This window comes from Macrobrachium nipponense, chromosome 11 (genome assembly GCF_015104395.2).
Source record: "Macrobrachium nipponense isolate FS-2020 chromosome 11, ASM1510439v2, whole genome shotgun sequence".
Classification (NCBI taxonomy): Eukaryota; Metazoa; Arthropoda; class Malacostraca; order Decapoda; family Palaemonidae; genus Macrobrachium; species Macrobrachium nipponense.
Genome location: NC_061087.1, coordinates 38,195,067 through 38,221,910, shown reverse-complemented (window position 1 = coordinate 38,221,910; position 26,844 = coordinate 38,195,067). Strand labels below are relative to the sequence as shown.

The window sequence follows — 26,844 nt, the reverse complement described above, 5'->3', positions numbered from 1 at the left end:
CTGCTTTCCCAATGCAAAAGATTCACCAATAACAGGAAGCCTGAGAGATTCATGAACACAATACAGGCAGTCCTCAGTTATCAGTGAGGGGTTCTGTTCAGACAACTTGACAAGCGAAAATTGCTGACAACCGAAATTCGGCGATTTTTGGGGTTTATCAGCGCCAATAACCTGATTTTTGTGCCGATAACCAGTTAATGGCCCCTCTTTTAGGTATGTAGCGGCACCAATACTCTATTACTAGAGTCGACAACTGGAAATCAGCACTTTCTGCACTAGACGAGCACAATAAAACTGGATTGCCAATAACCTGGGACTGCCTTAACCTCTTCCCACTCAACCCCGTGTATTCTCGGGTTTAAGATAACCATCATACTTCAGTAAGCCCGAGTATACTCGAAATTCTGTTATCTCTTTCCTAGCAACTACAAATAAACTGGGCTGTTGTTTATATTAGTCTCCCACCATCAGAAAGAGGCAAGCCATTTTCTATGGATTATAAGTGCATTCCTAATGGAAAATTGTAGCTATCTTGGCATCACTTGGCCATTTGGGATGCGTCCTATCATCAGTCAGGACTTTCTATTTGCTTTTTGTTTTTTTTTGATTTTTCTTTTATTTTTTATTGGATATACATGTAATGAGTAGTGAGAGTGATAGTGATAGGGAGCAAAACTGATGGTGGTATGATGTCAGAATACTCTGATTCTTCAGATGAAGATGATGATAATATTCCTGATAACCAAGGCTGAGAAAGAATAATAATTTCAGATGATAAGCCACTCTCTCCCCCAAAGCCTGCATTTATTGGTGATAATATAATTCATCATGTATATAATACTGAAGATGATGAAGAAAATACATATTATTCAGTATTTTGAGTCATTTCTTGATGACAGTATTTAATACATTATTGTTACAGAGACGAACATGAATGACGAACAAAAGTTGAGTGGAAAATCAGAAACTGAGAAAAAGAAATGGCATCCAACATATCGGGAAGAACTGAGAATTTTGCTTAGTGTTATTATGTTACAGGGGATTGTAAAGAAACCTGAGGAAAGCCAATACTGGTCTAAGATCCCATTGCAGATTTTGTAAAATAAAGCAGTAGTATTTGCATTTGTCAAATAATGAGGATTTTGACCCTGCCACTCATCCTTGCCCAAAGCTCAACAAAATCTGGAAGTTTTATAATAGCATCAATAGACAAATTCAAAAATATGTACACGCCTACACAAAATGTAGCTATAGATGAAAGTCTTTTATTTTATAAAGGACGTCTTGGTTGGGTACAATATTTCCCAGACGTAGTGCCACCTACAGAAAAGAATGGTAACCCCACAAGACAATGCGTAGTTTGTAGCAGAAATCGAGATGCAAGTGGAAAAAGACTAAGGAAAGAAAGCAGATATTGCTGTTTAGTGTGTGATGTAGCACTGTGTATAACTCCTTGCTTTAGGATATATCACACGAAAGATAACTTTTAGGAAAAGATGAAAAAATTTATTTTATTTTATCATGTTCTGTACAGGGGTAAATATATATATAAAGCTGAAATAGGTAATACGGAAGGAAAGGTTTAATTCATTTTTATTTCAATTTGTCCTTTTCTATTACTTTTTCATAAAGGCAAGAATCTTTTTCTTTTCGTGATAATGAAACCTTTTACATTTCCTATTGAAAGTATTATATTTTTGTCCTCATAATTTTTTCTTCTATGTTAGTCACCAGACTTTACTTTATCAGATTGTATTTTTTCATAAATGCAAGATTTTTTTTTAATAAAAATTTGTTTCTTATATTTTCTTTTGAATTCCAGTTATGTTATAAAGTTTTACATTTAACTTGTGTAATTATTTTGTTATACTGAAGAATTATGAAAGAATAAAAATATAAATGAAAATGCAATAAATATATTGTTTCTTTTTCATTTTCCTTGTTTCTTTTTTTTTATAATTTCCGAGAAAACTCAGCCTTGAGAAGTTATGCAATATAGTTGAAGACTATCCTGACAAAAAAAAAATTTTTTTCTGAAGAAATATTCCAGGTGATTTATCACTTTAGCATATACTTCAGAAATAAACAATAAAAAATCTGCTTCATAAAGACTGGAATTTGGGATAAAAAATGTGAGAGGGAAGGAATGAATGAAATCATCAGATTCAGGCTGCATTCCCATATCCCGTCCAAAGGCAGGGTTTAAAAAAAACAAACCTGATATCATCACAATCCCACAATTCTATTTCAAAACTCCTCCTGAGTGATTTTTCCTGAGTATGATGCTGAATATTACTGGGGAAAAAAATTTGAATAATATATGTTTGTTGCATTCTACCAGTATGAAGGCTTTAAACTTCATAAAAATTTATCTATTTTTAAAGAAAAATACTGACCTTGCGTTCTTTGTCTTCTGTATCATAAACCAACAAAACATCAGGATCAATCGGGTGATGAACCAATTCTGATGGGGAAAATACAACCTTGTGCGACGTGACATTCAAGCCATTATTCAAGGTGGTGTAAATATACTTGTTGACAACATCTGTAAAAACGAACTGAAAAAAAAAATGAAAATAAATGAATCAAGTACTATGACCATGGTAGTATTTTTTCTCATATAGTCCATCAGCATATCAACATATCCGCCATACCTACTTATAAGATACATGATGACTAGGGTGTCTTAACATTACCATGAGAACAACATATTTTTCAGATAAACCTCTAACTGAATATGTAAATTATAACTTAGTGTAGGGTAGATATTATCCAGAAACTGGAAACTGCAGGATAATTTAAATGTTCAATGAAATTTATAGGCTTTTTGTTACTTGTGATAAGTTGCCATTTACCAAAAGACCAGACCCCGCAGCATTTGATAAAAGAGGAGATACCTTATCTAAACACTGAATTAAACAGAAAAACTTTTACCATATAACCCTAACTTCCTTACCCTTGAAGTAAACTTTCCATTTTTGTAAAATTTATTTATAATGGCTGGTTTTCTACTCTTCGTCTTGAAGTTTTCAGTCTTTTGTTCGTAAGTGGAACCATAATCATAGGAGATGTAGACATTTGACGCAGATGACTGAGTTTGTTCAGAATCCCGTGTGACGCAGACAATAACATCACTTCCCTCACCTGCCCAGTCTATCATCACAAACTGATGGCTGTCCTTCAACTGGAACTGAAAACATTCAGAACATGAAAACATACAACACACATTCCTTGTATAAGATAGCAAACAAAATATTAGGAGAAAACAAGAAGGCCATATCAGTCACATCTGACTTTGAGATTATTTAGAACTTTAAACCTTATTTACCTTTGGTAGTGACAAAAAAATTAACAGCTATCCATCAACATATCCTGAAGAAAATTAACACTGTACTGTGACCAAACCACACAATAAGAAAAAGTACCTGAACTGTATTTTTTTTACAATATGATATTGTTATGATACAATAAAGTTTGTTCATACTTACCTGGCAGATATATATATAGCTGTATTTTCTGAAGTCCGACAGAAATTCAAAAACTTCCGGCACACACAGTGGTCGGCCAGGTGGTTAGTACCCATTCCCGCCGCTGGGAGGCGGGTATCAGGAACCAGTCCCATTTTCTATTCATAATTTTTATTTCCACTGTCCCCTGAGGGGAGGTGGGTGGGTACTTAATTATATATATCTGCCAGGTAAGTATGAACAAACTTTATTGTATCATAACAATATCATTTTGTTCATGAAACTTACCTGTCAGATATATATATACAGGCAGTCCCCGGGTTACGACGGGGGTTCCGTTCTTGAGACGCGTTGTAAGCCGAAAATCGTCGTAAGCCGGAACGACGCTTGGAAATATGTCTTAAACTAATAAAAAGTTATAAAAACCTACTTGTAATCCTTTGGTTACACTACCATGTTGTTTTCCTGTAGTTTTATGTACAACCTGGAGTTATTTTCATAAAAGAATGCTGGTTCTTGAAGGTAAAAACTATTGTAATCCTCTGGTGACACTACATTCTTGAAGTTTTGTGTACAACCTGGAGTGATTTTGCAAAATCTTGAGGGCTACAAGAACAGCTGATTACTATTTACGTATCATATAGACTAATTAAAGTAAATGTATCTTTAAATAGGCTTATATATTAGTATCAACAAAACATTTCCTGCCATGAGTCAGAGGCCGTTTAATGAAACGAACACTTCTCTGTCCTATCTGTTCAGAAAATAAACGTTACGTCAATCCCCGAGACCATTGTTGCCAAAGCGTCTCTCTCTCTCTCTCTCTCTCTCTCTCTCTCTCTCTCTCTCTCTCTCTCTCTCTCTCTCTCTGATCAAATTACATTGGAAACTTGACATACGATTGCCCTAATATACGAATGTTTTGAGATACAACAGAAAATTTGCAAAAATACAAGCTTTGATATACAACGAAATATTTGAGATACGATTTTGCGATGAGTTTAGTTGTATAGGCGACCGATAAATGGCGTTCAGCCTGTTTTGTTTGTTGGTGCTGCATGTTAACACGTCGTTGTTTAGTTCGTTGTATTTGCGCCTATTTTTCGTGTTATTTTGTCTATTTTATTATTAACCATGGGTCTCAAAGCTAAAGACAAAGCAGGTGATAAGAAAAAACCCAAGAAAATGATTTCGATGGAAGCAAAACATGAAATTATAGCAAAGCATGAACGTGGCGTTCGTATCGTCGATTTGGCAAACGAGTATGGTCGAAATCCTTCTACAATATCCACGATCATCAAGCAGAAGGAAGCTATAAAAACCCCCGAGGACCATTGTTGCCCAAAGGCGTCTCTCTCTCTCTCTTCTCTCTCTCTCTCTCTCGCTCTCTCTCTCTCTCTCTCTCTCTCTCTCTGATCAAATTACGACGTACTGGATAATGTCTCTCTTTGGATACTTCGATTTTGCCAAATATTGAGGGCTACAAGAACAGTTGATTACTATTTACGTATCATATAGACTAATTAAAGTAAACGTATCTTTAAATAGGCTTATATTATTAGTATCAACAAAACATTTACTGGCATGAGTCAGAGGCCGTTTAACGAAACGAAACACTTCTCTGTCCCTTAACTCGGAGCGTCGGAAGACGCCTCTCCTCTCTCTCTCTCTCTCTCTCTCTCTCTCTCTCTCTCTCTCTCTCTCTCTCTCTGATCAAATTACTGGATAATGTCTCTCTTTGGATACTTGGAATTTGCGTTGTAATCTAACCAGAAACTTCGTTTTGTTATTATTACTGGAAACAAGCAATGATTTTTTCATTATTTGCGCTTTTGGACTGTTATATGTAAACTAGTATGTATTCATTCGCTCGGAAACTAGTTCCGCATATGAGGCGTCACTAAAAAACATAGAAAAATACAACATAAAAAGTGTCGAAAATCATCATCATCTCAAAATTTTTGTTGTAATCTAACCAGAAACTTATTTTTATTAATATACTGTGCTAAACTATAAAGGATTTTTATCATAGTATGCGTTTTTAAAAGCGTCGTTAACTCGGGAGGTCGAGGAAGAGTCAGCGTCGTAACCTCGGAACAAGCGTCGTAACCCAGGACGGATTTTTCCATTGAATATTTAAGAAAAAGCGTCGTAACCTCGGAACGTCGTAAGCCAGAACCGTCGTAACCCGGGGACCGCCTGTAGCTGAATCCCACCGTTGGAGGTGGGAAGGGACAGAATAGAAGGATTTTGGGAAACAAATGCATGCAGATGATTTACATCTTGGTTCCACCTGTTAGCATTGCTGGCTTCGTGGTTATTGCCAGTAAGTCTGCTTGTGCTACTAGAGTTGCCAGCGAGGTAGAGACCTATATAGCTGGTGCACTCCAGATGATCTGTCAACAGGGGCGAGACCACGACGTGACTAGACCATATTGACCATACCATGAGGGCTAAGAAGTAAAAATAAATATATATATAAAAATATATATCACCACCTGACCAACCTAGCCAAAGTTAAGGTGTGTTAACTAAGGCTTAAGAGTTAAGAAGTCACCGTTGTCGGCGACTCAACTACTAAATTAAGAGCTCTTCCTAACCATTTTCTACAGGATAGGATGAGTGGTACTACTTGCCCTCAAGATTGTGTCTGCAGACACGTATGGCCCTAGCGAGCAGCAGATCTCATATGCCCAAATCTTCACATCTCGCAGGGAGTGTGAAGTGAACACAGAGTTGCTTCGCTAAAACATGGTACTCAGGATGTTGCTGAGTGCCATGCTCTGTTGAAATGCTTCCGAGGCCGCGCCCTCACCTCGTGAGCATTCAAATCAAAAGATTTCAAATCTTTGTGCCAACACCAATGAAGGAAGCTTTTTTGAAAGAACTCCTTAACAATAAAGCCAGGGTGTTCTTCGATATGGGCAAGTCTGGTCTTTTCGGAACACTGCAGATTGTCCGTACGACTTCGACTTTCTTGAGTTTTATGTAGATAAAACTTGAGAGACCTGACAGGGCACAGGACTCTCTCTGGCTCCTGCCCAATAACTTGTGCCATCCTTGATTCCAAGCTCCTGGCCCAAGAACAAGACGGGTTTCCATTCTTAGGCCACAACGGAAGGCTTAGAGAACGCACCGCCTGTGTTCTCTAATGCCAAACTTCTGACGATGGCTGAAAAACCTCACTAACCCTCTTTGTCGTATCTAGGGTGGTTAGAAAAGGGCCTTCCTGATCACGTGCAAGAAGTTAACAGGTAGGAGATGTTTGAATGCTTTGACATCAAGAACTTCAGACTATGTCTAAGTTCCATATTGAAAGCTTCGATCTGGACATGCACAGTCAGTCAGTCTGTACTAAAGTCAGGTGACCGACCAGTTGACCAGTCAGACGCATCAAGGACAGCAAGGCTGTCCCCACTGAAGACCATAAGGCACTATTCTTCGCTGAAGGATGAGTGTCCTGGACTGCCTGGGCGATTCAAGCTAAGCAAACCTTGGGGTATGAACGCAACCCAACGTCGTTAGCGAATCAACTCCTGAGCCACTCCTGACTCGAGCTTCTGGTGCCAGGAGAAAGGAGCGAGGAGCAAAAAGGCGATTCAGTCCCGAAGGACGAATGCCTGACAGTCCAACCTGGTCTCATGTTAAACGATCATCGGGGTGTGTAAACGCAACCGACTTCGTCAACAAGAAACTCAGGGCTACTATGTGTCTCCTGATCTCGCACGAGTGTCTGACTCCGAGAAAACAGGTGAGACAAAAAGTAGATGGTGAGCGAGTTTCGAGATTCCACAGAACTCAAAGATCGTGAAGGGCTTTGTTGTTTGACAGAAGCAAATAAACTCTGAGCCCAAAGGCCGTCAACAACATATTTGCGTATTCTTTAATAGTTGTGACTGCCAGCTTATCCCATTCTTCAAACGGAAAGGGAAGACGGCAATCTTATGCTGTCAACATCTCGATAGTCTGAACGTAGACTCAGAGCGGAGAGGTTATAGGTACCTTTCGTGTTAAAGTAGACCGACTCTCTCGGAAAAGGTCCTTGAAGGACGTGACCTCTGTGAATCTAGGATCTTGAAGGCCAACATGGGGCGATTAGCGTCATTGTCGCTCTCCCTGTGATTGGTATAAATCATCTTATTACATTTCCTAAGCGTTTGAAAAAGGGGAAAAGAGACTAACATCCATCCCTGTTCAATATCATAGCGAAGAGGATGTATGAAAGGACGTCCCTAAAGTCTCCATAACTCTCAACATACTTCTAAAGAAAGATTCCACTCGGAAGTCAGTAGTTGCTGCCGTCGATCGAGACGATTCGTACGGACTTTTGCAATCCTGTAACGAGCCTCTAGAGGATCGTTACATTCTACGTCTGTTGTTATAATAGGCTCTTTCTCGTAAAACCCCCGAACAGGGACCGAGAGAAGATACTTCCTAAGATATGAGAGAGCTGTGGAAAGATCAGAGTTGATATGGACCACTGGTTCCAAAAACTCGTTCCCGGACTGGAGGGACGACAGAATTGCTTCCACTTCTTTCAGATTATGATCCAGGACATCTGAAACCCAAAAAACTCCAGATGTCTGGCACCTTCTTTCTATCACCTCAAGTGATACTTAACGCACCGAGAGATGTTTCAGAATCATTCCTAGATCTTTAATAAAATTTCAGTTTCCGGTAGGAAAAAACTGTAGAGGTCTGAATTTGCAGTCTATTCAGGGAAACAAACTTCTTAGGAAGGAAATGGTCCCCAGCAAGCTCATCCATTCATCACACAGTATGGTTTACTTCCTAAAAAGGCTGCGCTTTGCCTAAGCAGGAGAGCATATAATAGTGAAATGTTGCGGTAGACTCGTAGTCCTATACCGTGCGGTAACGAGCACCGAAAGGAGTAAGAGATATCTCTGAGAACATAGTAAGGCAAAAACGAATGCAATGTTTATTCATCATGTAAGAAATCCCCTCAATCTTAGGCTAAAGTCCGTGATTGTAGGGCAGAGATACAGTTAGTCAGTCAATCCCGCAGGAGAGAGAGAGAGACGTAACTGCCAGCACAGAGATACGGTTAGTCAGTCAATCCCGCAGGAGAGAGAGACGTAACCTACAGCGCATGACAGCGAACGAGCTGGTACTGCCTCGTTTGGACTGGCGGAGAGGACAGTGACAGCAGCAGCTTACGATCGTCGTCTCTTAACTTTATGCCTGGGTTGCCAGCTACCCTATTTCTACGAAGAAATAGGTCCGTAATTTTTAGCATAAAGAGACTCTCAAGCTGGTATATTTAAGCGAAACAGAAAACGTCTAAATATATAGATGCGTTTGTGTCGTCATAACACTACATACAACGGTAAAAGATAAATCGGAAACTCCTGGAAGGCTGCAGGGAGTAACGATTAAATGTCCTTAAATTAATAGACAATAGACCTCTCGGTTGCCATCCGAAGAGGTAACTACAGCAAGCGTATATATGACTGAGCCAACCAGTAGTAAAATAACGCAAGGCAAAATATGATATTATATTGCAATAAAGTTTTTTTCATACTTACCTGGGCAGACATATATACTATAGCTGAATTCGGAAATACAGCTACATACATATCTGACAGGCAAGTTTCATAAACAAAACTCAAGAGAATTGAAGCGGACAGCTCAAGCTTCTTATGTTTATTGGACATAAGCGTTCATTGACGTAGTCTACAAGTCTATTTCTTGTACGAGTCTGCGAATGATGAATGAGAGCTCTTCCGAATCTTGTCAATAAGAGCTTATCCGCTTACGCAATATAAAGTTAATGAGAAGTTTGTCAATGAGAACTAACCCATTTACGGGACAAAGAGATAATTTGTCAATGAGGGGATACCCACTTACTTGACAAAACGATAGTATATTGTCAATGGGGGAAATTCACTGAATTGACAAACGTAATCCAGGAAGTCGAGCATTTTATTTTCGATTCCCGTCTCAAACGAGGAAGGGGCAAGAATCCTGTTAAGAGACGGCTTACGACAGGTAGAACGACGATGTTCAATTCGGCAGCGTAAGTCCCGACTAGGAACTAACAACAAAATCAATCATCTGAAAAGCCCTTTCAGATGAGCTAAAAAGCTTGCAAATTACCTGGAAGAGGAAGAAACTCTCCAACCAGCTTCCTCTCCCGTATCAAAATTTATTGGCAGTATGGCAAAGGAAGTCCTGTCTTGCGCTTTCCTCCTTTTGATGAGTGCCTTTGCAAGAATCCTACTGAACGTTGCCGAGAGTCCTGACGTGCAGACGTCGAGCTTTACATAAACCCATAGCTGCCTTACCGCAAAGTCATTGACTGCTGGTAGAGCAAAAGAGATCTTTCCTTGAGCTTTCCATAACTCCATCCAATCCTGGACTTTACGAAAAGCAATATTACTGACAAAGACCTCTATAATTCACGAAACCCGTGGTCTTGTGGGTTTCGAAAACGAAGTTGCCTTTCACTTTAAGCTTCCTCCGAAGCACTGCTTACTTCACATTCTTCGCAGGCGATGTAGAAGGGATCACGGCAACAAGTTAGGGTAAAAAAATCGTTCAGGCCTAAATCAGCTTGAAGACTTCAACAGAAACGTTCAGCCAGGCGACACACCTGGCGTGCGCGCTCGGCGTCCACTGACTAGCAGCGAGCACGCTCGGCGTCCATTGGCGCGAGCAGCGAGCACTCTCGGCTGCGAAGCCATCGGCGTCCACTGGCGAGCAGCGAGCACTCTCGGCGCGCCCGCTCGGCGTCCACTGGCGAGCAGCGAGCACTACGCCCGCCCCGCTGGCGGCGTCGCTGGCGAGCAGCGAGCACTATCGCGCGCCGCGCACTGCGGTATCCACTGGCGTGCGCTCGGCCTCTGCTACTGGTGCGCGCTTGGCGTGCACAAACGCGCGCGCCTGGCGTCCATCCGAACGTCCCGTCCAAGCCGAGCGTCAAAAAAAAAAGCGTGCAGAAAAGCGTCGCTCCTGACAGGCGTCAATGCAAGCGAAACTGCCTTCAGGGAAGAGCATTAGACATCTCGGAGAGAAAACCGACTGCACGAAGCAGTCTCAGGTGAAGGGTTGATCGTGTGAGAATACGCGGGGCGAGGGAACGCCTTCTATTCTCACAGCAACAAAGCTAGGACATCCGCGCTCAAAAGCGTCCTGCTAATATGACTTGCTTTCCCCTTTTATTTTATCTGGTGGAAAGACGTAAAAACCGAGTTCAGGCGACGTTCGCCTTCTTACTTCTCACTGCAAACGCATGACGAGAGAGAGAGAGAGGACGTGAAACGTCTCTTCTATAAAGCTTCTATTTAGAGGGCGGCGAGTCCTTCCGAAAGCTCCAAACCCTGGCGCAGGGAGGACGCTTCGGAGGACGAGAAGCAATCCTTCAGGATTCGTGCACGCACTTTGGCAGCCTAGGAGTAACTTCAGGTCTGCCGAAGGCAACGTCAGATCGGTGGAGTTCCTCGTAACCCTCCTTTGGGCTTTTTCGACATGCTCTCTCCCTGTTCCTGGGAGTCAAGCAGAGGTCCCGGCCCTAGAGGCGAAATAAGGCCGATCTGACGCACCCTCCACTACACAAGGGGCACTGTCACTGCACTTAGCCACTTCACTTTTGCTTTCCAAGCCAGCATTTCGATTCTAAGTTACGAATCGATAGAGTATCAGAGAAAGGTCAATACCCTCTACAGAAACTGTTTAGGGCCCGAAGGCAACATTACAGGGTTAGGAGTAACACTACAGAAGTAGCACTTTTCACCACATGATAGGAGAGCGAGCACCTTAGAATTCCAAGATACAGATGGAATCTATAACGTAAAGGGCATTACCTCACGAGGACATATTTTATAGCCCATAGGCCATACTACAGGGTTAGGCAAAATAGTCTACAGGTAGGTTAGCCTACCCTGACTTTGTTTATTTACTGATTAATTGCGTACATATTAATCATACGTCTTCCTTATGGAATTAGACAAAGTCTCACACTCCTTACATGACAAATCTCAACAAAGAAGCAAGACACATAGCCTCGTGCATATCGAGTGCGGAACTACCGAAGCTTTCGGTAGCCACATCTATTAGCAGACAACACCCTCTGAAACTAGCCTAACTAGATTCAGATATACAAAAATGAATCATATTCAAAACAATTTAAGATAGCGTATGCCTAGCCACAAATCCAAGTCAATAAATCAAAAGACAATTAGGATATTTAGCGGCCATGAAGTTTCCAAAATCCTAAGACGGAGGTACTGAAAACAGGTGTTTCCAGCACCGGCGACAGAAAAATTATGAATAGAAAATGGGACTGGTTCCTGATACCCGCCTCCCAGCGGCGGGAATGGGTACTAACCACCTGGCCGACCACTGTGTGTGCCGGAAGTTTTTGAATTTCTGTCGGACTTCAGAAAATACAGCTATATATATATCTGACAGGTAAGTTTCATGAACAAAATTTCAATTACTGGACAAGCAAACAAGGAAAGTTAGGAATAAATGTATTACGTACTTGATATCTAAGGACACTTCACCTCCAAGAAAATAAGGAATCAATGTACATACAATAAACCAACCAACAAATAAATATGCCAGAAATTCTTTACAAACTTCACTGATAACCCACCTAATTACTGTTAACGCTGTCAAAAATAAGTTTTGTATATGTACTAGGCCATAGTACAATATCTCAAGGTGCAGTAGAGTAAGTAGAAGCTAAAATCTATTCATACCTCTTCTAGCATGAATAAATAATATACCTACAATTACACACAAAAATTAGCTAAACAGTAAATTACAGATGTTCAACTGTAATTATTATTATTATTATTAATAGGTGTTAGTTTTTCCAGACCTCTGAGTCTCAAGTAGACTCTTCTCGGGCTGGTTCTCAGGGATCAATCCTGAAAAAAAAAAAAAAAAAAGAAAAAAAAAAAAAAAAAATTAGACTTTATTTGAGAAACCCGTCTTATTTAAAAAATTTATGATTTTATTAATTGAAAAATCCCTGCTTTCCGCAAGAATATTTTTCATTTCCGAACTCCGCAGATAAATAGATCTTTGCGGGTCCAATTGGGCACTCAACAAGCAAATGCTGTACTGTCATGGGTGTTTGACATCTGTTACATTTCACTGGGTCAGCATGTGGTGTTGACATCAAGTGACCATGTGAGAATCTTGTGTGTCCTATACGTAGCCTTGCTAGGATCACCTCTTTTGCTCTTTCCTCCTGTGAGGATGTCCTCCAGCATAGACTTCAGTTTTTTATATTTTTAAGTTTATTGTGTTTGGCACAGAGGCCCATTCTTTCTTTCCAAATCCTGGTAAAATTAATGTTTTTAACTGATTTTGACCAGTCTGACACTGGGGCATATGAAATTGTTGGAGGGATAGTGCAGGCTAAGTTTGGCAGCAGAGTCTGCATATTCATTTCCTTTTATTCCCACGCGTGCTGGGATCCAAACATATTTTCCATTGATATTCCTGATTGGAGGAGTTGATGAATTTTTATTTGAATTTCCTGTACTATTTGGTTTCCTGGTTTATACTGTCTTATTGCATCTATAGCGCTACGTGAGTCACTGAAAATAACAGAGACACTTGCTTTTGCCTCAGATATCATATCTGAGCCATCTGTATGGCTGTGACTTCAGCAGTAAATACTGATGATATTGAAGGTAGGCTTTTTTTACTTAACATATTTTTCGAATATGCAGATGCTCCTACTCCAACATTATTTTTGGAGCCGTCTGTATATATCATAAATTTGTCGCCTTTTCTTCTAATCTGCTCCAAAGCATGTTGGCGGTACATTTTCCGTACTTGTCATTTGTTTTTGAGTAGGTAAGACAGGGAGTACATATCTTTACTCTATTTAAAATCCATGGTGGTGGCAATTCATTGGTGGGTGAAAAATTGGATTCATATTATGTATGTTCCATTATGTATCTAGCTCTTTTTGGGAAAGAGCTAGTACTATTAACTGCTGTTACTTGATTACAGTTTTGGAAGCAGTAAGTTGCAGGAGACGATCCTGCTTGCATTGAAAGACCTCTTTGTATTGTTATTAAATTACGGTGATGTTTTAAGGGCCAAAACACCTGCCTCCCACCAAAAGTGAGTTTGTTGGGGACGATCGGAAAGCTCCTGTGCACAATCGCACGCCTTCATGGTGCACTGCATCGAGAGATTTTAATGCAGATTCTGAGGCGGATGAATATATTGGACAGCAGTAATCTATTATGGATAAGACTGTTGCCTTATATATCATTAATAAAATGGTCTCGCTTTGCTCCCCAATTTAGTGTGTGATAACTTTTTTTAATATGGCAAGGGCTTTGATGCCCTTGGCTTTAATGTATTTGATGTGCTCTTTCCAATTTAAATGTTGATCAAATATACTCCTAGATACTTGATTTTTGTACAAAATTGTATTTCAGTGCTATAAAGATGCAGTTTGATTGTTTGGTTCTTCATCCACCTTTTGTCTTTGTAGAAGACGATTGCTTTTGTTTTATCAGTTGAAAATTTAAATCCAACTGAATTTGCCCAACTACATATATTTGAAATGGCAGTACTGAGAACTCTCTGAGCATGTCTCAGATTACTACTCGTATAGTAAATGACAAAGTCATCAACATATAAAACTGTTTTTTACACCACTTGGTAAATTTATAGTAATGTCATTGATTGCTAAAGCAAACAATGTACAGCTCAAGACACTACTTGAGGGATTCCTTCTTCCAGTTTATAGGTTACTGAGTAGAATTTTCTACTCTTACTTGAAAAGTTCTGTTTGTTAAGAAGTTCTTAATAAATATTGGTAAGTGGCCTCTTAGTCCCTTGGAGTGGAGTTTTTGCATGATGTTATGTTTCCATGTTGTATCGTATGCTTTTTTCTATATCAAAAATATAGCTACTGTTAATTTCTTTTGTTCAAAGCCTTTTTTGATATGATCTTCTGAAATTTGTTTTAAGATCTAGGGTTGATCTGCCAGCTATTGAACCAGATTGTGTTGGTGTTAAAATGGATTCTTTGGTTATTACATACGTTAATCGTGCATTAACCATTTTTTCTAAGATTTTGCATAGGCAACTTGTTAGAGATATCGGTCTATAATTGGATGATTACTTGCATCCTTTCCTGGTTTGTTTATTGGAATAATTATGGCATGTTTCCATTTATCAGGAAAGACACGTTTTAGCCAGATACTATTGTAAAATTTTAATAAATATGATTTAGCTATAGGAGCTAATTTTTCTATCATTTCAAATGATATTTTATCATATCCTGGTGCAGAGGGATGACAAGAGTTGATGGCATTATCTAGTTCATCCATGTTAAAAATATAGTTATATTCCAGGTCTTCAAGAGTTTCAAAATTGAGTATTATATTTTCTTTTTGTTTTCTGATACTTGAAAATGTGTATCTAGGCTGGAGTAAGCACTGATGTTTTCAAAATGTTTCCCAATTATGTTTGATATTTCATAAGTATCATGGTATATTTTTCCATTTAAATGTATTGCACTTCTTGGTTGGAGGTCTTATATGTTTTCCATTGATTTTCCTTATCTTTTGCCAGACATCCCTTGTGGATGTGTTTGAAGATATGTTTGAGACATATTCCTTCCATGATGCGATTTTTTCAGCTATTACCGTTTTTCTAAATTTGGCTGTATATTTGTTATATAGTGGTTTAATGTGGTTAATTGTTATGTTTGTTATAACTATTTTGTTTAATATGTTTATACTATAGGGCATTTTGTTGAGTGATTTAAGGCGAGTTTTGAGTCTGTTTAGATTGCGACTCAAATAATATGTTTTAGTTTTACTTAATGTTGTTAATGTGGATTCCACCATGGGACAGGGGATTTTGTGGAATGTGTTTTGGTTTTGGAATACTTTTATCTGCAGCATTTATTATGAAGTTTGAGAAGGATTCACATGTAGTATTGTGATCTTCATTATGTGGGAATGGTGGTATGTTTCTGTGTATAGGAAATATTTATCCCCCCAGTTAGCTTTTTGGATATTATATCTTGTAGGTGGCAATATTTTGACATTACTTAAGTAGTTCAGAATGATTGGGAAATGGTCACTTGTGTATGAATCGTCTAGGACGTTCCATTCAAATTTCTCCGCTACATCATTTGAACATAATGAAATGTCAATTGAAGAAAAGGTTAGGTGTGTATTTGAAAAATATGTTGGAACTTCGCTTTCATTGAGACAATACAGATGTGTTTCATTATAGTATTCTCTATGTTGATTCCGGATGTGTCAGTGGGGTTATTATATCCCATAATGGATTATGTGCATTAAAATCTCCTACTATAAGTTAGTGGTTCCTGTATACTTTTTGCTAATAAGTTCAGAAAAATCACTGAAATTTGCATTGAAATTTGGTTGGTTATATAAATTACAAATAGTAATTTTACTTTTATCAGGCATATACAGTTTAATTGATGTTATTTGATATGGCATAGATGGTATGTCAACAGGTTCATATGTAATGCTATTATGAACGTATATGGCTGTGCCTAATTTTCCACCGTCAGTTGGTGAATAACAGGCAATTTTTATAGTGGGTTTGGATATTTGTAGGGTTACTTCCTATATGTTGTAGACATATGCACATTGGTTGTAGTCTCGTATGATTCTTTGTAATTCACCCAGACGTAGTCGGTTTAAGAGACCATTTATATTCCATTGAATGATTTTATATTCCATTATTGGGAGGAATTGGTTGGTGTTAAATTCTGTAAATTGATTGCTGATTTTACTTTATCTTGTAGTTTATATGCATTTGAATTTATTTGTGGTTTTTTAATCGTGTATTTGTATGTTGGTTATTAGATTCTGCAGTTGTTTGTTTTTCATAGTTGAATATTAATAAGTCTATTTTTGATTTTATAATTTCCTTTTTGTATTTTAAGGATTCAGAACATAATTCGTTCTCATGTTGGTGTGTTAAAGGGCACCTCCTAATTTGGTAAAATTGAATCAATACAATTTCGTACTGTGTCCTCTGTCTTGGTAGTTAGTTGGTTATATGTACTTACAAAGCATTCATTACAACCACAAGATGAAGCATGTTTGGTAATGTTAATTATTGGTTCAGAAGTTTTTGGGGTCTAGCTTTAGAAATTTCTGGTTTTGTAATTCTATTGTTCCTTTTCTGTAGTGATAAGGACTGTTGGTTTGAGGGGTTATTTGTTTTGTTGTTGTTAATTGGGATATTTCGGTCTTGTGGATGGTTGGGGGTGATAGTTATATTTTGGTTTGGTTTAATGGTATGATTTTCATTAGTATTATTTGATGGAAATTGTAAAGGAGTGATCTTTACTGTCCAGATGTTGGCTGTTTGATTGAGATTGAGGGTAATTGTTTATTTCCACTTTGTGATGAGGTTAGTTTAATATCTTTTTTTAAAATGTTCCTGGTGTAGTTGGAGTCTCTCTGGATTGATTGTAATTTTCAATATTTACTTTTTTTCCCTTAGGTGGGGTTCTTTCTAGAATTCTTTCTTTTTGCCAGTTCGATTATCATCATTATTTAATTCTTCTTCTATGGAAGTTCTTTCCATGGATACTGAATCATCTATGTTGGTGTGGTATTGGTTGTTGTAATATCACTTTCATTTGGGTTTCCAGTATTATTTGGTATGAAATCCAGTTTTTCCATGTTTATACTATACTGTTGTTTTCATTGTTGCTGTTTGATGTCTTGATTTTTAGTCACATTTGAAAAGGTGGGGGTTTGGATGGATTGTTAACGCCTCTTACTTTTAGCTCAAGTCTGGCTTCCATGACTGACATTCCTGTCCTATTTATTAACAAACTGAAGTTCTGTGTTATATTGGTAAAATGAACACTCCTTAGATTTTGCGTGATGGGCTAGTCCACAATTAATACATTTTGATTGTTTACAGTTCCAATTAGTGGTATGGTCATCTGATGCCACAGACTGCACATATAGCTTTATTACGGCATCTTTTGTATGTATGTCCATACCTTGAGCACTGTGTACATTGTAATGGTTTAGGAAACAAAAGGACGAACTTCTCTATTTTGTCCAAGAATTTTTTATTTTAAATGGTAAGTCTTGGCTGTAAATTTTATTTTGGCATGTTGATATTTTTACTTTTATCTTTCCTACTTGAAATAGAGTATATTTCTAAATCCTGGATATTGTTACATCTCAATTTTAGGGGGGAGTCTAGCAATAGTTGTTTTGAAGGAAGCTCCTGCTCGATATTGTTGGGTAGGATGACTGTACCCTGTACATAATTCAATGTTTCATGGCTTGTAATTATTACCTTTATATTATTTATTTCTGTTATACTTAAAAAGGCAGTGGACTGCTTTTTATTGGTTACTTGGATAAGCCATTCATTGTCCTTGATGTGTCTGCATTCCATGTCTTGTGTTGGATATATGTTAAGTAATTTGTTTTCTAGCATCGCTGCTGAGATTTGTTGTCAGCTTTGAGGACTAGAAATCTTGACCATTATCAGGTCCAAAGAGGTCATCAAAATGTACCAATGTGGGATTAAGTCGGTCATTTTGTTTCTTTTTGGTCCTTGTTTTTATGTATGTTGCTTGTCTATTATGATTTTTATATTTTTTCTGTATTGCTGAGAGGATTATTGTCTCTAATTCAGAATTATTGTTCATCATATATGTTCCATTGTTTACGATATTGGAGTTTACCAATTTATTTTTGTTGTTTCTTTTGTATTTATGCACTCTATTTGGTTTTTCTGGCTCTTCTGCTTTACTTGGAACAGGGTGTCCTTTGTATCTTTTATAGTACTTTCACTACTTGTGGCAGTACCTAGGAAATTCGGGAGTGACGTGCCAATGGTCATCAACTGTGCCGTAGTTTTTTCCATCATGGGGCCCAGGGGTACTCAAATCATTTATTTCACAGTCATAAATTTGAGTTTTTACACACACACCACACACACACACACACACACACACACACACACACACACACACACACACACACACACACACACAAATTCTTGAAAAGATATCATTGGCCCTTCGCGAAGTTAAATTTTCTGCCAAAGGCACAAGTGAGAAAGGACTCCCAAATGTCCGCATCCCTACCCTACCCCAAAAGGGGATGGCAATAACATGATTAGTATGGCCCAAGTGTAAAGCAGAACCGCCGCTTGCTAGACTAAGAGTATTATGTTAATACAATTATCCCCATCCTAATCACATTATGGGCAAACTGGATAGAATGCCGAGAGTCTATTCCTAGAACCAGGACCCCCCTGGAATCCGTGGTCCAGCTCCACAGAATAGTTCCGCCTGAAAAACAGGTCCGAACATTGTCGGGTAGATGATGGATCTACCACAGTTCTCACTATTAGCTTCGGATTTAACTCCACGTTAAGCCATGATATGTTTTCTCATTTATTTGCTTTCAAAAATTTTGGCAAAAATTGGAAAGGTCCACATAAGTTTACTCGAAAAGTTCAACTGTAATAAAGAACAGCTTCTGAATCAGGCAAACACAAAGGAATAAAATAAAAATGTTATTGTCATGATACAATAAAGTTTGTTCATACTTACCTGGCAGATATATATATAGCTGTATTCTCGACGTCCGACAGAATCAAAAACTCCCGGCACACGCAGTGGGCGGCCAGGTGGTTAGTACCCATTCCCGCCGCTGGGAGGCGGATATCAGGAACCATTCCCATTTTCTATTCAGATTTTTCATACCACTGTCCCCTGAGGGGAGGTGGGTGGGTACTTAAATTATATATATCTGCCAGGTAAGTATGAACAAACTTTATTGTATCATGACAATAACATTTTGTTCATGAAACTTACCTGTCAGATATATATATAGCTGAATCCCACCATTGGAGGTGGGAAGGGACAGAATAGAAGGATTTTGGAAACACCTCAAGTGCAGATGATTGACATCTTGGTTCCTTACCTGTTAGCATAGCTGACTTCTTGATTACTGTGCCGTCTTCACATCCCGCAGGTAATGTGAAGCAAACACAGAGTTGCTTCGCCAAAAAGTAGCACTAATGATATCGTTAAGTGCCATATTCTTTTGAAATGCCATTGAAGTTCCAACAGCTCTCACTTCATGGGCTTTTATTTTTCAAAGTTTTCAGATCACCATCCGGGCAGGACGCATGGGCCTCCCTGATGGTGCTTCGTAAAAAGAATGCCAGTGCATTCTTCGACATAGGAAAGTCGGGTCTCTTAACAGAGCACCATAGATTTTCAGAAGGACCCCCGACAATCTTTGGTCTTTTGCAAATAAAATTTGAGAGCCCTGACAGGGCACAGGACTCTCTCTGGCTCTTGTCCGATGAGCTCTGCTAACCCCTTGATTTCAAAGGTTTTTGGCCAGGGGTTAGATGGGTTCTCATTCTTAGCTAAGAAATTAGGATTCAAGGAGCACACTGCACTGTGTCCTCTGAAACCCACATATTTACTAATTGCTTGAATTTCACTAACCCTTTTTGCCGTGGCAAGAGCAGTTAGGAAAATCGCCTTTCTAGTAGTGTCTTTCAACGAACGGGCAGCATGCAGAGGTTCAAAGGGGAGGGAGCCGACATCAAGAACCTTAGAACTACATCAAGGTTCCATGATGGGACCTTCGGTTGCAGTACTTTAGTTGTCTCAAACAATCTCAAAAGATCGTGAAGGTCTTTATCATTTGTCAGGTCTAACCCTCTGTGACGGAAGACAGCTGACAGCATACTCTTGTATCCTTTTATTGTGGGCACTGCCAGTCTGTCCACATTTCTCAAATGCAGGAGAAACTCAGCGATTTGGTTCACAGAGGTCGTGGAGGAGGAACAAATACCATTCCTTTTTTCTACACCATCTCCTGAAGACAGCCCACTTCGACTGATAAACTGCTCGAGAGGAAGCTCTTTCTCGCATTGGCAATAGCCTCTGCCACTGGTCTTGAAAAACCTCTCGCTCTGGCCAACTTCTTGATAGTCTGAACGGAAAGGTTTCCGTGGTACCTCTCGAAGTGGGGCTGTTTGAGAAGATCTACTCTCTCTGGCAGGGTTCTCGGGAAGTCTACCAGAAGAGTAGACACTCCCGTGAACCAATCGCTTGAGGGCCAAACGGGGGCGATCAGAGTCATTCTCGCTCCTGGCGACACCGCAAACTTCCTTGTTACCTCTCCTAAGAGTTTGAACGGGGGAAAAGCGTAAACGTCCATCCCCGTCCAGTCCCATAGGATGGCATCTACCGCTATTGCTTCCGGGTCGAGAACTGGAGAGCAATAAATCGGAAGCCGCTTCGTTTTCGAGGTTGCGAAGAGGTCGACTAGCGGCCGTCCCCACAACTTCCATAGCTCTTGACAAACCTCTAGATGTAGGGTCCATTCTGTGGGAAGCATCTGATGTTGACGGCTTAAAAGATCCACTCGAACATTTTGTATTCCTGAAATGAACCTTGTTAGGATCACTATGCTTCGAGCTTTCGCCCATAGAAGGATGTCTCTCGCTATCATGAACAGTGATCAAGAGTGTCCCCCCCCCTGCTTTTTGATGTAAGCGAGAGCCGTAGTGTTGTCCGAGTTGATCTGGACAACTCGGCCCACCAATCGTTCTTCGAAGAATTGAAGAGCCAACCGAATGGCCTCCAACTCTTTTAAGTTTATGTGCCAGGACCTCTGTTCCCCTCTCCAGAGGCCTGACACTTCCTCCTTGCCTAGTGTTGCTCCCCAGCCCACCATGGAGGCGTCTGAGAACAACACTAGGTCAGGGCTCAAAAGGTTGAGGGACAGTCCTTCTGAAGGTTTGATCGGATCTTGCCACCACTTCAGTTGATCCTTGACCGCTTTGGAGATTACTAAAGTCGAGTCTAGATTCTGTTTGTCTTTCCAGTTTTCTGCCATAAAAAACTGGAGTGGCCTGAGGTGCAACCTCCCCAGGGAAACAAACTTCTCCAGCGAAGAAATGGTTCCCAGCAGACTCATCCATTCCTTCGCCGAGCATGTTTCTTTCCCTAAGAAGGCTGACACTTTCTCTAAGCATTTCTGCTGACGTTCCTTTGATGGAAAAGCTTGAAAAGCCGCTGAATCCATCTGAATCCCGCCAGATACACGATGGACTGCGTGGAGATCAGATGGGACTTCTCGTAATTGACTATACGGCCCAGGGCCTTCGTCAGCTGCAATGTCGTCTGAAGGTCCTCCAGGCACCTTGACTCCGAAGACGACTTGATTAGCCAGTCGTCCAGGTAAAGCGAGACTCTTATCTTTGATAGGTGAAGCCATTTCGCTACATTCCGCATGAGGAAAGTAAAAACCATCGGCGCCGTACTCAGACCGAAGCAAAGAGCCCTGAACTGGAAGACCTGCCCTTTTAAGACGAACCTCAGGAACTTCCTTGATTGAGGATGGATCGGGACGTGGAAATAAGCGTCTTGTAGGTCCAATGACACCATCCAATCCCCTGGTCTCAAGGCCCCTAACACAGACTGAGATGTTTCCATCCTGAATTTTTCTTTCTTTACAATAGAGAGCTCTCTTTTTTAGCAGACCGGTAGCAAAATGAGATGCTAACTCATCAGAGCCATCCCTTATTGCTCTATCCATGCAGGCTAGTACACTCGAAAGCTCTTCCAACGAAATAGAGTCTTGACTCCTAGATTGTAAATCCAAGGCCCCCAGGCACCAATCTAAAAAGTTAAACACTTCCAGCGTCTTAAATATCCCCTTGAGATGATGATCTATCTCCGTCATCGTCCAGGAAACCTTTGCTGATGACAAATAAGACCTCCTCGGAGCGTCCACTAAATTCGCGAAATCTCCTTGAGAAGAAGACGGAGCTTTCAATCCTGCCTCTTCTCCCGTTTCGTACCAGATCCCCACTCTCCCGCTCAGTCTAGATGGAGGAAGTGCAAAAGAAGTCTTCCCTTTAACCTTCCTTGAATCCATCCAATCCTGAATTCTCTTAAACGCTCTCTTCGCAGAGAGCGAAGTGGCCATTTTAACGAAGCCAGGAGCCTTCCTGGCCTTCGATGAGGCAAATTGTGAAGGGGGAGAGCAAGGAACGGGCGCTTGAAAATTGTCTGGAAACAAGTTAAGTATATCTTGGGAGTAGACCCTCTTTTAAACAAATCTTGTTGAAAAGGATTGCTGCATCAGCTCCATTAATTTTGTATGGAGTCTTCTCTATTTTCCTTATTAAGGATTTCTCAATGTTGCTGAAACTGGCAAGCAACGTGCCAAAGGGGATCGTCAAATCCAGTGTAGTCATATTGAATGATGTTTATTACTGCTATATACATATATTACTGTTACAATTTCTCTCCCTCTCTCTCTCTCTCTCTCTGACGTTTCGCCCAGATCTGCCAGGGCATGGTCACAGCGATGGTTGCTGGAGGACTGAATCTTAGTGGTGAGTCCTTCGCTATATATCATGGTCGTGCGGGCACTCACGGATGCTCCTGCAGGACCCGGAGGGTGCTCCACTTTTCATTGGCTGGCGGCCAGGCGTCGGAAACTCTCGAGGCGCGTTGATCTTCTCAGGTGTGTTGCGTCACCTGGAGCCTGGTTTTCATTGGCTGCGACCGTGGTGACGTAACTCCTGGTATTTCTACCAACCTCTTCGATATTGGCCCCGTCCTGGGCGCTGGTGTTCTCGTCTGGAGGGGGGGGGGCTGGGTCTTCCTTACACAGGTGGGCAGCAGGAAGGGTTCCTGCGTCGTATTAAGGAAGGGTTTTTGCTCGAGGATAAATAATGCCTCAAGGAGGCGTAGGCGTCTCTGATCGGGGGCTCTTCCAATTATCTTTGTGTTTTTTACGATATCCTCACGCACGACGTGCTGTTGGTGGGCGGTGAGGGCGTGGTGTTTTATGGCACCGTTCTGGGCGTGACAGGAGATCCTCTTAGACAGTCGTAACGTTGTCATACCGATATAAATTCCAGGACATCCTTGGATAGGGCAGGTGTACTGGTAGACGACGTTATTCTGCTTCAGGGGATCTCCTGCAGGCGGGGTAGGGTTATTTCTCATAATCAGGTCCCTTGTTCTCCTGTTCTTATAGTAGATTATAAGAGAGAGCCTCTTGCCCCTTTCCTCCATCCACGGGGGTGACGTTCTCTTCTACAATCTTCTTAAGGCATCTCTCCTCTTCCTTGTACCCGTGGTGCATGAAGGACTTGTAGAAAATACGTATATCCTCGGAGGGGGGATTCTCTTTATTCTCTCCGTCCTCCATGTACCATTTGTTTAAGGCTGTTCTGATCTCCCTGTTGACCAGCTTGTTGGAGTAACCGTTATTAATCATCATTTGTGAGGCTCGGTCCAGTTCTGCGTGGATGTCCTGGCTTCCTTAATACGACGCAGGAACCCTTCCTGCTGCCCACCTGTGTAAGGAAGACCCAGCCCCCCCCTCCAGACGAGAACACCAGCGCCCAGGACGGGGCCAATATCGAAGAGGTTGGTAGAAATACCAGGAGTTACGTCACCACGGTCGCAGCCAATGAAAACCAGGCTCCAGGTGACGCAACACACTGAGAAGATCAACGCGCCTCAAGAGTTTCCGACACCTGGCCGCCAGCCAATGAAAAGTGGAGCACCCTCCGGGTCCTGCAGGAGCATCCGTGAGCGCCCGCACAACCATGATATATAGCGAAGGACTCACCACTAAGATTCAGTCCTCCAGCAACCATCGCTGTGACCATGCCCTGGCAGATCTGGGCGAAACGTCAGAGAGAGAGAGAGAGAGAGAGAGAGAGAGAGAGAGAGAGAGAGAGAGAGAGAGAGAGAGAGAGAGAGAAACTTGTAACAGTAATATATGTATATAGCAGTAATAAACATCATTCAATATGACTACACTGGATTTGACGATCCCATTTGGCACGTTGCTTGCCAGTTTCAGCAACATTGAGAAATCCTTAATAAGGAAAATAGAGAAGACTCTATACAAAATTAATGGAGCTGATGCAGCAATCCTTTTCAACAAGTTCTTAAGTAGATTCGTCAAAGTCTTATAGTCTGAAGCCGCTGACGCATTTGGTTCGTCATCATCCGTAGGGCACAGATCACTAGAAGAATCCTTCTCTCGGTCATCAGTGTCCTTCAAAGATCGCGATGACAATAATCCTTGAGGCCCCGTTCGCAAGAGGGTGCCTCTAGATGCAGAAGAGTTTGAAGTAACCACTCTCTGTTTCTTTATCTTCGACACTTTAACATGTGAAATATCCTGACGCTTCGGACTCAAACATTCTTCCAAGGCGTCCTGTTGAGCGTCCTGGCAAGCGTCCCGATATGTAAGACGCTGCGCGTTCTGAGAAGCGTCCTGCTGAGCGTCCTGATGTGTAGGACGCCGTGCGTCCTGAATAGCGTCAGCTCGAGCGTCCTGGCGAGCTTCCTTATGTATAAGACGCCGCGCGTCTTGAAAAGCGTCTTCTCGAGCGTCCTGGCAAGCGCTTCGCTGCTTAAGACGCCGAGCGTCAAAAGAATCGTCTTCCCGAACGTCCTGAAGCTGATTATCATCATGCAAACCTTGAACTTCCGTCATGGATCCTTGAGCGTTCTCGGCCTTTTGACAAAGACGCCGGCCGCCTGTGCGACAACTCACGTCTCTGTCAAATTCGTCTCTCCTAGACGCCCTTTCATGAGGAACGTAATCACGTTCTCTAATGCGTCGGCTACTAGGAGGAGACTCAAAGGCCGAAAAACGCGGAGAAAGAGCCGGGGACTGCCTAGTCCTCTTAACAGGCGGCCACCGATCCTTCTTCCGATGACTAGGTTCTGCCTCCTTTTTCTCAAAATAGGAAGCTAACTGTTTCTGCATTTCCAAAAGCATTTTCCTTGATGGGGAAAGTTCTTGATCAGGAGAAGGACTCATCCTGTGCGAGGAAGATGGGCGAGGGGATGCCCTTTCCTTCAACTCAGGGACATACTTAGAGTGACTTGGACACTCGAACGAGTCCTCCCCTGATGAAGTCTTGTTCCTTTTCTGTGGCGGAAAAGCTTCAAAATCTTCAGGTGATGAATCTACGCACTGATCAGAAGGACGTGAAGCGTCCTCTTCTCTGAAACCTCTCTTAGAGGGCGACAAGGGAGACGGCCGCCTGTGCGACACCTTGCGCTCCTGCCGCTCTCCCTATGAGAGGTCTTCTGAGAGTCCCAACCTCGGTGAGGAGAGGAAGCCTCGGAAGAAGAGAAGCACTCTTTAAGTATCCGTGCCCGTGCACGAACACCGGCAGCCTGAGATTCGTCCTCAGTTTCTGCCGAAGGGACCGGTCATTAGATCCCGTAACCCTCCTTCGGCTTTTGGCTTGCCCTCTCCCTAAGGCCTGGGAGTCTGGCAGGGGCCTAGGCCTAGAGGCATTATGGGACCGATCTGACGCCCCCTCCACAACACTAGATGCACTAACACTTTTATTGCAATTATTCACATTTGATTGTAGAGCAATCACTTTCGATTCCAAGGCGCGAATCGACTCCATAATTGTAGATAAAAAGTTTCCTTCTGCAGACACTTCCTGATTGTTCGGAGGCAATACAACAGGATTAGGTTGAATTACATCTACAGGAGGATTTAATGGAGATACAATTCTACCTTGACTTCTATTCACAGAAGCACTTCTAGAGGAAGACCTCCTGATTCTATCACGCTCAAGCTTTCTCACGTAAGAATCATATGCCTTCCATTCAATTTCAGTCAATTGCTCACACTCGATGCATCTATCATTCAACATACATACATGACTTCGACATTTCGAGCACACCGAATGAGGGTCTACCGAAGCTTTCGGCAACCTAACCTTACATTCCTGTACCTTACACACCCTGAAGCTAGCAGAGCTAGATCCAGACATCGTAATCAAAGAAAAGTCAAAGCCAAAATCCAAATCAAATCCACTATCACGTATGCCAAGCCAACAAGCCAAATCAAAACCAAAAGTCAATCAGAATACTCAAGTTAGCACAAGAAGTTTCAAAATCCTAGGCGGAGGTCTGTAAACAGTTGTTTACCAACCAGCGACAGAGAAAAATCTGAATAGAAAATGGGAATGGTTCCTGATATCCGCCTCCCAGCGGCGGGAATGGGTACTAACCACCTGGCCGCCCACTGCGTGTGCCGGGAGTTTTGAAATTCTGTCGGATGTCGGAGAATACAGCTATATATATATATATCTGACAGGTAAGTTTCATGAACAAAATGACAAGTTTTTGTATAACACTTCAAGGTCAACTTTGCAAAGATAAAAGTTTACATATATGCAATACAGTAATATGAAAAGTACAGTATATAACCAATTCAACATCAATACAAAATGTCTTCCAAATAAGTCCATATTTAATGACATTACCAATACAAAATGCCTTCCAAACAAGTCCTTATTTAATGACATTGCCAAA

At 41.1% G+C, this 26,844-nt stretch overlaps 1 protein-coding gene across 1 annotated transcript in view; it reads right to left on the bottom strand.

Annotated features, from left to right (window-relative positions):
* LOC135205406 (sortilin-related receptor-like) overlaps positions 1 to 26,844 on the bottom strand; it is a 292,014-nt gene that overhangs the window by 249,983 nt on the left and 15,187 nt on the right. Inside the window, 2 exon segments of the mRNA XM_064235930.1 lie at positions 2,397 to 2,558; positions 2,957 to 3,190. Coding sequence (XP_064092000.1) covers positions 2,397 to 2,558; positions 2,957 to 3,190 — 396 coding nt within the window.